The sequence below is a fragment of the Syngnathus floridae genome, chromosome 3, assembly GCF_059516105.1.
Source record: "Syngnathus floridae isolate MCC-2025c chromosome 3, RoL_Sflo_1.0, whole genome shotgun sequence".
Classification (NCBI taxonomy): domain Eukaryota; kingdom Metazoa; phylum Chordata; class Actinopteri; order Syngnathiformes; family Syngnathidae; genus Syngnathus; species Syngnathus floridae.
In genome coordinates this window covers 15,472,399-15,484,572 of record NC_142415.1, presented here as the reverse complement: position 1 = coordinate 15,484,572, position 12,174 = coordinate 15,472,399, and the positions used below count along the sequence as shown (strand labels likewise).

Below are 12,174 nucleotides of genomic sequence, written 5' to 3'. Positions count from 1 at the left end.
CTCATCCGCTCATCCGCTCATCCATCCATCCATCCATCCATCCATCCATCCATCCATCCATCCATCCATCCATCCATCCATCCATCCATGGTATCCGAATAAATGTCCTGGAATAAATGTAATGTCATTTGAAGGAGGAAGAGAACAAGATTCAAAACTGGAAGCCTGGTTTTAATCGATATTGCTCTACTGTAATAATCCTGAAAGGCATAGTCTGGAGTAACACATGTAATGCTTCAAACAATAGTCGTTTAACTTACAGAATCATAGGTCTCTCTTTTTGCATTGAACAATATATACAGTGTGAAATAAATACATTTACACAAATGGACATTATCATTGGAGCACACTTGTATGATACACATCACAAAAATATACAGGTAGGTTTTTTTTTTCCTTTTTCATTTTATGATGTGAAGCACATCTAAAATCTACGAACATGTTTTTAATAACAATACAGGGGGTCTCCCCCTTCGTCCGGAACTCTTCACAAGGCAAGGGTCTTTTTTTTTTTTCCTCGAAAAGTTTTTATCCAAACTCGCTCTCGCCCGTGAATGTAGGGGCAACTGGCGGTTACAATTAAATACAACAAAATGAGTGTCGAGCTGGGAGGGACAAACAATCCTTTGCTGCTCCAGCTACACAAGTCATAGATGGATTACATACAATATTTGCAGCTAATGCGTCTGAGTAACAGAAGAACATTTCTTTCATGGTGCTTAAAGTGCAACCAGGTCAAACCACCCCACTCCTTTTCCCATTGCACCTCATGGAAAATACCAAACGGTCTATTTGTATCGGTTTAAACTTCAATAATTGGTCATAAGTGCAACTTGTCAAGAGTTCAGTCAATAAAATATTGCTTCTAAAAATGAAAACTTTTACAAAGTTGAAGCATCCTGCATATTGATGCATATTGATCTTGGACAAGAACGGTGATACCTTTGCGATCAACTGAATTGGCCCATACGAAAAAAATATGACATTAAAGATTGCTGCTTTGAAGTCACATCAAGTGCACAGTTGCGATCTTTGAAGTATTTTCTCTCGGTTTAATTTGACAGGTGACAATTTAGACTGAAAACACGTTTTTTTTTTTTGTTAAAAGCACCTTTTGTCTTACTGTATAAAAGAGAAACAAAAAAGCAATAATGTACTTTTACATTACATGTTGAACTTCAGGATTCTTATAAGAGTTCTAGTTTACATTTACAGACTTAGAGACAATTAAAAGATACGAGTTTAGGCCTCACTTTTCCTCAGAAGTAATTAAATACATATAAAAACAGCATTAAATCATTTCAAGAACAAATGAACAAAATGGTTGAGGTGTTGTCAAGCTGCGTGGAAGGTAGTTATGTATATGTACAGCGAGCTTATCAAAAGGTTCTCCTTGTCAGTCTGTCTTTTAAAAGATATACAGAATATTGTTTGTTCTACAGTAACACAAATGACCCTTCCCTTTTAATTACTTGTGTTTAGCATTTAGATACTAAATAATTTGTTAAGTATGAGTAGTCAGGTAAGAGCTGAGTGCTGAAATTTAACCCGATGCCACGATGCACTGATCCAACAGCCGGACCGCATGGCCTCTAGACTACTGAGATTCTGCACACTGTACGAGGACGGCAGTCGGGACAAGAGAAGCACTCATGCACGCCTCCGATTGCTCAGCAGAAGTGGGGCGGAGCCAAAACAGAAGGAAGACTTGAGGGGGTATTAAAAGCAAAAAAAATTCCGCTGCAGTAGACATGGCGGAAGGTGAAACTTTCGAGGTTGAGCTACGTTTTTTTTACTTTTTAAAAATCTTTTGTTTCCAATAAAATGTCTTATGTTAGAAGTGTAATCTGTCTGTATTTACAATATACAATGTTAACGAAGGCTGAGAAAATAGCCACTAATATTTAATGATGTTTGCGAGCGATGTTAGAGATGGACTATGCTTAACTCCTCAGCTGCCAGCTTCTAGTAGGTTGGACAAATATTTTTATCCAGTTTTGCAAATTACATACATAATGTGGATTATTATGTTTAAATCCCCAACTGTTAAAGCTATAATGAGTGATCAAACTCTGGGCTATGGTTGTATTTGAAAAGTGAACAAATAACGTGTTATCATACATTACAGGCTGTAACTTTTGTTTTTATCTTTGTCACTTGAAATGATTGCACTTTAAGAAATTCAATGTTCCAGAACAGGAAGTGGGATAGCAAACTGGGCAAATCAGTGAGTCTAGGCATGCTAATTTTTTTAGCACCATTTCCCAGTTTCCCATACACTTTTGCTTATTTATGGCCCATTTCCACCAAGTGCTACAATTCAGCCGAGACTGCATAACGAACATTTCAGAGTTCTAACAGAGATTTTCGTTTCAAACAGAACCAAAATGGGATATTGCTGTGTGTGATTTTTAAACAGCAGTCAGTCACAGATTGATTCAGTTTGACTTGACTTTCATCGCATTATATTCAACGACAAAAAACATTGGAAATAACTGAACAAAAAATACCAGATCATAAATATAGTTCAGAACAGAAGTGAAGCGTAGCACTTGGTGGAACCATGGCTTTTAACTGTCCCCGCCTTTTCCTACTTAGCTATGGAGAAAGTGTTACAGAAAATGTTGCATTTGGTCACATGACAAGTTACAAACATGAGTTGAATAAAGTGAACACTGCTCATGTTGACGCCCATCACAATCTGACTTCATGCTACAATGTCATGACTGCTATGTATAAATTTCCAACTCACAAAAAGAGAAAAAATAAGCTACGTATTCTCCCTAAAGCCCGTCCTTGCACACTCTTGTCAATACACTCTTGCTTGGAAGCCCCTAAGATAAACTTTGATTTGTTATTACATGATAAGTTGTTATATTTATACATACATGATGACCACTGAGGGTGGTCAAGCTGGTAGAGGAAAATACAGGATGACTTATTTACAAGCTTAGTATTGGTTACCTTAGCCACAATTATTATGAGATGGAAGCCAATAAAGAAAAATAAAGAAACTTTTTAGTCACCTTTTATCCCGACAGTGGCCCGTCACACTTGTGGAACTTTTGCTCTGAGGCCATCTTGTTAAGATGATCTTGTGAAGGAAGCTGAACAAGGAGGGAAGCACTGAGGCGCCACTTGACTGTCTCTTGACTGAAATACGTGCAAGGTGAAAATACTGCAGATTGACAAAGACAATATGAGGAGTTGTCAGACCATTGGCCACTTTGGCACTGCATGCTACCAACTTCCATGGCTTTCATGATTTACCAAATGTGCATGTGAAGTGCAGGTGTTATTGTTGTCTCATTGGGGTTGCTTTCCCCAACCTACAATATCTGTGTGTGTTGCTTTAAAAGGCGGGGCTGAATGGTAAGTGACGTGGGAGCCAGCGAATGAGCGCATAAAATTGCCGACCAGTGGCTAACTGGCTAAAATTTCTTATTACGTCTTTTGGTTACAATTTGGTCAATAAGTGATTTATCCTTGACCACTTGTGTTGGGATCACAAAATATTCTAAATAATAGTGGTGGACTACATTGAATTGAAGTGAGGAATCATCCCACATTTTGGACTTTGTCTGAGAATAAATCAGTTTCCTTCTTTAGCTTGTCTTGTTTCGACCGATAGCTTCAGTGCATGTTCAATCCAATGTGGTTTCCGTAGCTGGCAGCTGACCTAGTATGAAGCAGAAATGTGATCCGAGCTGGTACAATGCAGTGGAAAAGCGACATTTTTTTTCCTCTCTTAAATTCATCACGTTTATGTCTGACATAATTTTGCCAACAGGTCACAAGCAGGTGACTTTTTGGGGAAGCAAGTCCAGCAACCAATTCCAACTACAATCTTTGGACACGCCTGCTCTCTGCATGTTATCAGCACATGGAGACCGCTTTTGAATCATTCGTAAAATAGAACAGTCCAGGGCCTCAAATTGATAAATCAAAGTAAAAAAGGCCAGAATTTGGGGTAATGGCATAAAGTTGCTGGCATCCGCTGAATGCAGTTCCATCTTTTGGCAGGCAAAGCTCCTCCTCACCATCTTCTTCTTTGTCCATCCAAATGTCAATGTACACATAATGTGATTACAAATGTCCTTAATACTTCTTTAGGATTTTTTTCCCTTTATCTTCTTAAACCCTTAAAAAATTATATGGGGGGGCAAGGGAGAAAGTCTCATCAGTTCTCCAAACATTTCCTTTTGAATTTGTCTTCATTGGAGCAAGTTCCGATTAATAATGTCATCATTAAATGCATATGTGAGTGCCATTGTCAGTGTTTCTGCACACAACAATAACAACAGCAGGAAGTGTCATCCTCTTCCCCCTTAAGAGGGGGCGGGGTCAAAGCAGTCAGCGCCCACTTCCCAAAAAAAAAGGTCAACCAAGCCTTTTCGTTTGCAATCAGAGACAGCAGTGGTTGAAGTTAAGAGGAATAGCTTACTTGTTTAGTCATAGGGGGTGAACTTAAGGGACATATTATCGTGTGTGTTTGGGTGCGTGCGTATGTGTGTGTGTCAAAGATAGTTGCTTGGACTTTACGCCCTCACACTTTGGCCTCCAGCAGCTCCAGGAAGAGTTTGTGCATGGGCACTTTGCCGTCTTGCTTGATGCTGTAGAAGTGCTGCACGGCCTTGGTGGAGGTCTGACGGAGCAGCGGCAGGGTCATGAGCAGTTTGCCCGTCCGCCGGGGGTCCTCCTGGTGCTGGGAAGCCTCGTAGTCCTGCAGGGCCTCGTGGAGCACGTCCTGGAGCTTCTGCACTGCATCCACGTCCTCGATATGCATGGAGTCTGGCGGGGAAAATGAGGATTTTGTGCATGAATGTGACATGCATGTTTTCTTTTTTTTGGCCTCAAAGTTGCATAAATTTTGTAATTTCATTTAAATTGAATTCAAAACATTAGTGGCCCTACTGTACACAGTGAAGGCCAAAAGTATACTTGTAACGTGCCTTTATTTTCCAAATATGTTATCTGGCACCTTAACACAGAACATAGCGTCTTTTTTAGATTCAGAGCTCGTTCGAGCATGTGTCTTTAAAAGTGCGGAGCAGTGGGCGTGATGAATGAACAGCCACACAGACAGGTGGGCGGAGTCCAAAAAAGATGGAGTTGTAGGATGATGGAGAGATCGGGCAACACCTTAAGCGTGTGTGTTTGTACACACACAGACGTAATCCCTCTTGTTGGTAGCGTGTCGTTTTCAGCACACGTGGCAGTGTGCAGGCTGAGAATGTCCCTCAATAATAATGCTCCATATTGGCCCTTGGGGAGGCCGAGTCTTAATGTGAGCTGGCCTTTAGCTCCCGACCTCTGATCAATGGATTTGATCAATGGCTACATGCATGTTAAATAATAATCACAAGGCAACTGCTGATCCATACACCCACACTAACACACCTGACTACACACACGCGGTACGTTGCCAGTTAGTGTGGCTGGATAAACACAAACCGGTATTAGCCGATCTGTGTGTTGCAAAATATTTACAAATAATCAGTTTTGATGGTAAAATTGTGTGTTGTGTGTCTCAGCCTTCAGTTTACAATACGGATGGATTACAATAAAATAGCAAGGCAGCCGCAGATGTCATATATACACAAGGCTGGATCTATAGAGTGTAATGCAAGTATCAGTATGCAGGAGCAGACCACTCGGGTTTGTCCTATAAGGATCAATAGAAAACTCAGCTTGCATCTTCACAGTTTATAAAGAAGTGGGTGGTCCGATCCCATATTTTGTTTACTAGATCATTTAGTAGTTTTATTTGCATGACAATACACAAGATTTAAAATATGCAGTTTTTTTTCTGTTTAATTGTGGATTCAGGAAATGTGAATAAAACACACATGAAATACAGCTGGATTAACTCGACACAAGTGTAGTTAATGTTGTGTGTTTAGTGTTTTGCCTTCTAGTCATGGCTGCTGCTGTACACTCTCAAACTAAACAGCGTGACTTAATGAGCGGGAGCTGTTAAACCACAACATGGAATACGATTCACACACATACATGAGCACACACATGTCTCCTGTTTCCCATGGCTAGTTGAAGTGTCTTTACATGTGGGGCACGTTTGTTAACATTTCTTAAGGCTTGCATGGCTTCATTAATGCAGACGATTAGCATCCCGTGAATTAATTAGTGTCAGTGCCCTTCAAAATGCTAATGCTAGCGCTCCGTTGTCTTGACGAACACTTGGCCCGTGCTGCAAAGTTGTTGTGATTCACAGATTTTGTTTTCTTACAATTGATGGACAATTGAAATAAAATAGTTATTCCAGAATATGACCTGTTCAAGCTATTCTGACAAACGTAGCTGTATTGGTGTGTATTGGCTAATATTTTCTGTACTGAAATTATAAATCTTGGGGAACACCAAGATGTGTCTTTTATCATTTTACGCTGTGCACAAAAGAGAAGAGAACTCAGGTCCATCGCCCCATTGGAACCGCCCCTAATCACACCACTGCTACACAAACCAATAAGGTATGTCAAATACTAATTCTAAATTTCAGTGGCATCTTTATGTGTTTCACACTGATTAAATTGTTGGAAAGTGTGCGTGTGAGTGGCAGATTTGGGCTGTCGGTGCATTGATGGTGTCAGGATTGGAACAAAAGGCCCCTCCCTCAACATTCAAAGCTCCCTCCATTGCATCTCCCATTTAAACACATTGTATTGACAGTTCCCCCTTGTAATTAAAGAGTACTGAGGAGCTGGCCGCCATCCAAGACAAAGTTCAAAAGACGGGTCATGGGAGGGGAGGGGCGAGCCTCGCGCCTCAGTATATGTGTGTGTGCGAGTGTGTATGTGTGTCAGTCAGCTGTCGATGCAGCCGGACACATCAGAGGGGGGCCTTTATCGACAGACTTTGGGCTCGAATGATTTCACCTTATTTAACAGGCATCTGAAGAGACGACTATGCTAATTGTAAAAAGGAAGGCCACTTTGTACAAGGTGGGCTACAGGTCGCACAAGCGGCCGTGTGAGAATGTGTGTGTGGAAATAATTTTACACAGGTTGTTTATGTGAGTGTTACTCACTTTGGATGAAGAGAATTGAAAGGAGCTCTTTGATGGCTCCGTTTAAATGAGTCCCTCAGGAATGGAGATTCCTGGGATTAACTCTCTGCACTTCACAAACAAACGTACAGAGCTTTTATGTTACCTGAATTAGCCAGTGCGATGGCCTTCAGAGTGACAAACTCCTCCTTGTCCAGCTTCATGGCTTTGTACTTCTTGACCAGCTGAAGGATGGTGTTGTTCAGCTCCAGAAGTCCAGCCAGCTTTGACTGTTCCTCGTCCATGATGTAGTCCTCGGCGTACACCAGCTAGTGCCACAAACGCCAATAATTAGGAACCTTCGGGTGGAATTTTAATCAGAGCCAGAATACAGAGAACAATACAAACCTTGTCTTCAAAGGAAAGCGAGCGGTACACGACACGCAGGATCAAGATCTCCATCCATGCACTCTGCAAAAGACTCATCTGGTCTGCTAGAGACAGCGTGGAGAAACCTGGCAAAAAAAAACAATAAGCACAACATGAGATCCATACTCCCTAAAAAAACAAGAAGGTTAAAGGTTCAAGTCTTATTCGGGTGGACCGGATCAAAAATGTTTTCGCCTCCTTAACTGCCTTCCTCCCTGCATCCACCCAGCTGTCCATAGGATTCCTCCTCCTCATCGGCTTGCCGCCCTTCCGCCCTCCCCCGTGACCAGGGGCATCCTCTGGGGACAGGTAAGCCTTATCTCCCCCTGACACAAGCCGTCTGGATCAATGTTGCCCATCGCTGCTGCACTGCTCAAACATCCTCTCTAATTGCACTTGTAGCTTCAAATTTCCTCCTTTCTTCAATGACAACCCACTCAATTTGTAATTGCCTATTCACTTTGTTGACAAAAGTATTGGGACACCTGGTCATTACATCCCCAGGGAGTGAAAATCCATCCATTCTCAATAGTAGACGAGTTGGAGCTTATCCCGGGTAACTTTGGATGAGAGGCGGGGTATACGCTGGACTGGTCGCCAGCCAATCATGGGACACGTAAAGACAAACAATCCTTCACACCAATACTGACACGTACAGACAATTTAGTCCTGATTGGTCCAATGCAACATTTCATTTTCCTCTCCCTTCCCCTTTAATGGAACACATGCCCACTCACACCTTCCTCACAGCTGTCCTCACCTCACACACCTGTCCACCCACACCTGCGCCAGAGTGTGCACGCCACATGTGTGTGCGTGCAAGTCTTTCATACCAGAGGTGGCCCATGTGAGCGCACCTGTCATACTGCACCGCAGCACTCCGCTATGTGTGTGTGTTTGGATGCACATCCTGCCAGGAGGAGTGCGCAGATGAGAAGGAAGATATTTCCTCAACAACATCTGCTGCCGTGCGCCTCCTCTTGAGTCGGGGGACTGCGTGCCAGTGCATGTGTGTGCGTGTTTGCGCATGTGTCTATGCGTTCGGGGGCTTCTTATCGCTCGGTGTGTTGATGGGTAATGGCAGACGTCTCATTATGTTCAGGTTGCAGGCTATTGTTGCTTGAAACATGCTTCAATTCATTCCATCTACAACTACTACTGACATCCCAAGCTTACTCAGATTGTTGCACACACATAAAAGCCCCTGAATGCATACACACTGATACAGTGAAAAGGATTGACTCATTGCCAAGTGGCAGTGCCTTCTACTTATGATATAGTACGTAATCAAAAAGAGCAGGGCTCGCCAATGTGGTGCTCGCAAGGACCATAGGGATATGACATGCACGGGCCTTTTCTAAAAATAGCTCACCAGAAATGGTGACATTGTGATTGTCTAGGGACGTTGTAGAAGTATTCAAAGTAATCATTTGCAAATATGGAAAAAATATATATATATATATATACACTGCACACAAACATATGCTTACATTGCTGTCAACAAATGTCCCTCCTGATTCCAGCTGATACGCCACAAACGCACGCTTACTCCAGTATAAAGGGAAACACCAATAATTAAAAGCTTCATGATTAATTTATCAAGGCCAAGTGCAGCGTTTCTTCTCAAAGTGCATCAATGACTTTTATCTGGTGGAGGCACTTCCTGCGCTTGTTCCACTGCAACAATACACGTGCCGGTGAGAATGTGCATAACGTGTTGTCTCATCAGCATGTTTTCAATCTGTGGGCAAGACGCGCTGTACACTGCGTGTGTGCGTGTGTGTGTGTATTCCGGTGTGCAAATCTGAGCCCAACGCGAAAACCCCTCTCCTCCTCCCCCCCGATCCTCTCCTCACGAGCCTGTCTGTGCCGTTCAGCCATCCAATGCCTCTTATCTGTCTGATTAATAGGTGGCCAGCTTCAGGACAAATTAATTAACAGATAACGCCATCTCGCAACCCCCCGCCCCCTCGTCGCTCACCCCCCTGCCTCCTTCTCATGAAGCGATCGATACGGCAGAAGAAAAGAAACATCAATGGGAATTTAGTGCTGATGATGGAGAGAGAGAGAGCGGTATTGATGGAGCGAGAGCACCGGGATGAGTGAGGGAAGGGAAAGTAAAACTAGGGGGGAGGGAAACGGGATGAAGGCTGGATACCCTTTCCTTTCATACCTGTGACTTCACTGGACAAAAGGGACTTCCTTATTTGGCTCTAATTACATTTGCTTTCTGCTCGTTGTTGATAAGGCATCTCGTGCTGTGTTTGTGTACAGTAACCACATACAATCTGTCTTTTAATTAACCCTTTGCAATGATGTCATAGCCTGCTTATGTTATAAATTAACTTGACAATCAATTTTTCACTATAAATATGTTGTTTATTTTTTCAGCACACTACAGCAATCCCCAAAGTTTGTGTGAGTGTTTTTTTTTGGGTGAGTGTGTGTGTGCGTGTGTGTATGTGTGTGTGTGTGTGACGGGGTGACAGAAAGAGGCTGAAGTGCAGTCACGCAGACTTAACCTCCACCACTCGCACTGACAGGCTCTTTTCTTTCTTTCTCCTCTCTCTCCTCTATCAAATACAAACACACACATACACACACACACGCGCAAAGGCAAACACACAAACACAAGTAGATTCCCCAGCCAGCCTGCGGCCTGTTTGTCTGCCAAATGAGTCCTGACTGCACGTTTACACCCGAGACCGCACAACAGCCTGGCACACACACACACACGTAGGCACACACACACACACACACACACACACACACACACACACGCAAACACACACGCACACAGGATAGCCCTCTCTCATGCCCCAGTTGCCACACAAATTCACCAACATTTGTTTTCTTGTGGTTTCAGGGCAAATGAGAACCAGTGAAGACCGCTTGTGATGCTTCTAAGTACCTGCATGTGTGTGTGTGTTCTCTTGTGCGCCATGTGTTAGTGTGTGATGTTGTGTGCATTTGTGCATTTGTGCACGGGCAATAGCTGGTGCGTCCAAGAAGGCGATGGTGTGAGCGTGCAGTAATGTGACAGGTGTGAAAACAGGCTGCAATGGTGATCTTGTCCAAGTTATTAACACATGACTTGCTGTCGCCGAATTTGACACTTGGAGGACATGTATCGATAGATTCACTATCAATCATTAGTTTACAAATTAAGAACATGAATATCACTCAGTAGAGCACAGATTGAAGTGAATTGTTATTTTTTTATGTTAGTAGGTCACTTCCTGGTTCACAGAGGATGGCAAAAGATTACGGGACAATGGGATGGGGGACATTGGCCACCTGGGGCAGTATTATAGGAATATTTATGTTAGCTTTATTAGCCACAATTTTGTAAATGTTTTAACGTTTAAACTAAACTGGGAATAGCAATAAACAGCATAGCTTCGTTTTTTAAATCTTTTTTTGTTATCTGCTGCTTGTTGTAAAGTTTCCTGCTACTATTTAGCACTTGTAACTCAATTTTGTTTTTAAATCATAGCTCAAGGCTGATCACTGGCCCTTATTTTGAAAATCTTTAAATTTGAACCAGTTTTAAGTCATCAAAGTCTGTGCTTTTGCTTTAAAAGGGAGTAGTAACTGGATTTTCTTTTTTAAAGATTATCTTATCTTTAATCCTACAGTGTTAGTTTATGAACACATTGAAAAGTATTGAGTTGCTCAAATAGATGCAGCCATTTTATTTTAAATATTTTTTTCCTACAGGATGATGTAAAACGGATGTTCTGCAAGAAAACAAGAACCATTGCAGTTCCTGGTTTTTGTGTAAAGAAAAATAGGAAACAGATATTAATATGTACATAAAGACATCCTGCCTTGGAGCATCTTCTCTGTGCTAACAATGACACTGAGTTCTTTCTTATTAGAGCGCCGCCTCAGGATAGAATAAGACAAAAGTCCGTCAGACTGTCTGAACAATGAAGCCGCGGAGATTTGCACAGTTATCAGCAGTGTAGGAATGTGCTTCACACGCTGTCACATAAACGGAACACAATGCAACTCAAGCGAATATGGAGCAGTGCTTCAATAGTTTCGTCAAGAAGCACGACAAGCCACATCGGTTTGAATGTTACCCACAATTTAGTAGAAATTTGAACTTATTGTGCCTCTAATAAAGACAGAAAATTGCAACAGATATGTTTGGTTTTGAAATTATTATTTTTTTCTACAAAACAGGTTCGGTGCTTTTACATTGAGAACATAAAAGAAAAGTTTTATACAAAGTTTTGATACAAGTAACTCAAAATTATATGCTTTCTAGTAATAGTACTAGTTTGCCTTCGCGACTTAATATATGCCGTGGAAAGATAGCGGGTTCTCCCTTAGTACTCATTTTTTTCGGGGCATGTGTGTTTGTGTGTGTGCTTGTCAAACTGTTTGGTACCATAAGGCCAGACGCCGGCCCAAATGAACACGGACCCCCTGTGATCGCTTTGGCCAAGCCCAAACAAACAAAGTACACACACACAAACACATACACACACCACTCACCAGCTGACCCAATTATACAGAGATGCGCAATGAGATGGAAACGCATCTTCGCAGAGAACCAGTTAATTTAGAGGGTTGTAAGTAACACACAAAAACACGCTAACTCGTAGACAAACACACATGCACACAGACCCATACAAAATAGCTGTCCGTTGACAAAAACAAGAAAGCAAGAAAAACCTTTGACTGCTCGAGTAAATAAACAAGCAGAAAACCCCATCGATGTTAGAATATTA

At 42.0% G+C, this 12,174-nt stretch overlaps 1 protein-coding gene across 10 annotated transcripts in view; it reads right to left on the bottom strand.

The window, feature by feature from the left end:
• Positions 1–150: 150 nt before the first annotated feature.
• The window catches only part of esrrga (estrogen-related receptor gamma a), a 139,664-nt gene continuing 127,640 nt past the window's right edge, over positions 151–12,174 (bottom strand). For all 10 annotated transcript variants that reach the window (XM_088371529.1, XM_088371530.1, XM_088371531.1 and 7 more), the window contains 3 exons: positions 7,412–7,518; positions 7,170–7,332; positions 151–4,791 (listed from right to left, as the gene is read on the bottom strand). In XM_088371529.1, coding sequence (XP_088227655.1) covers positions 4,547–4,791; positions 7,170–7,332; positions 7,412–7,518 — 515 coding nt within the window. In that variant the 3' untranslated portion in view covers positions 151–4,546. The remainder of the gene's footprint in view (positions 4,792–7,169; positions 7,333–7,411; positions 7,519–12,174) is intronic.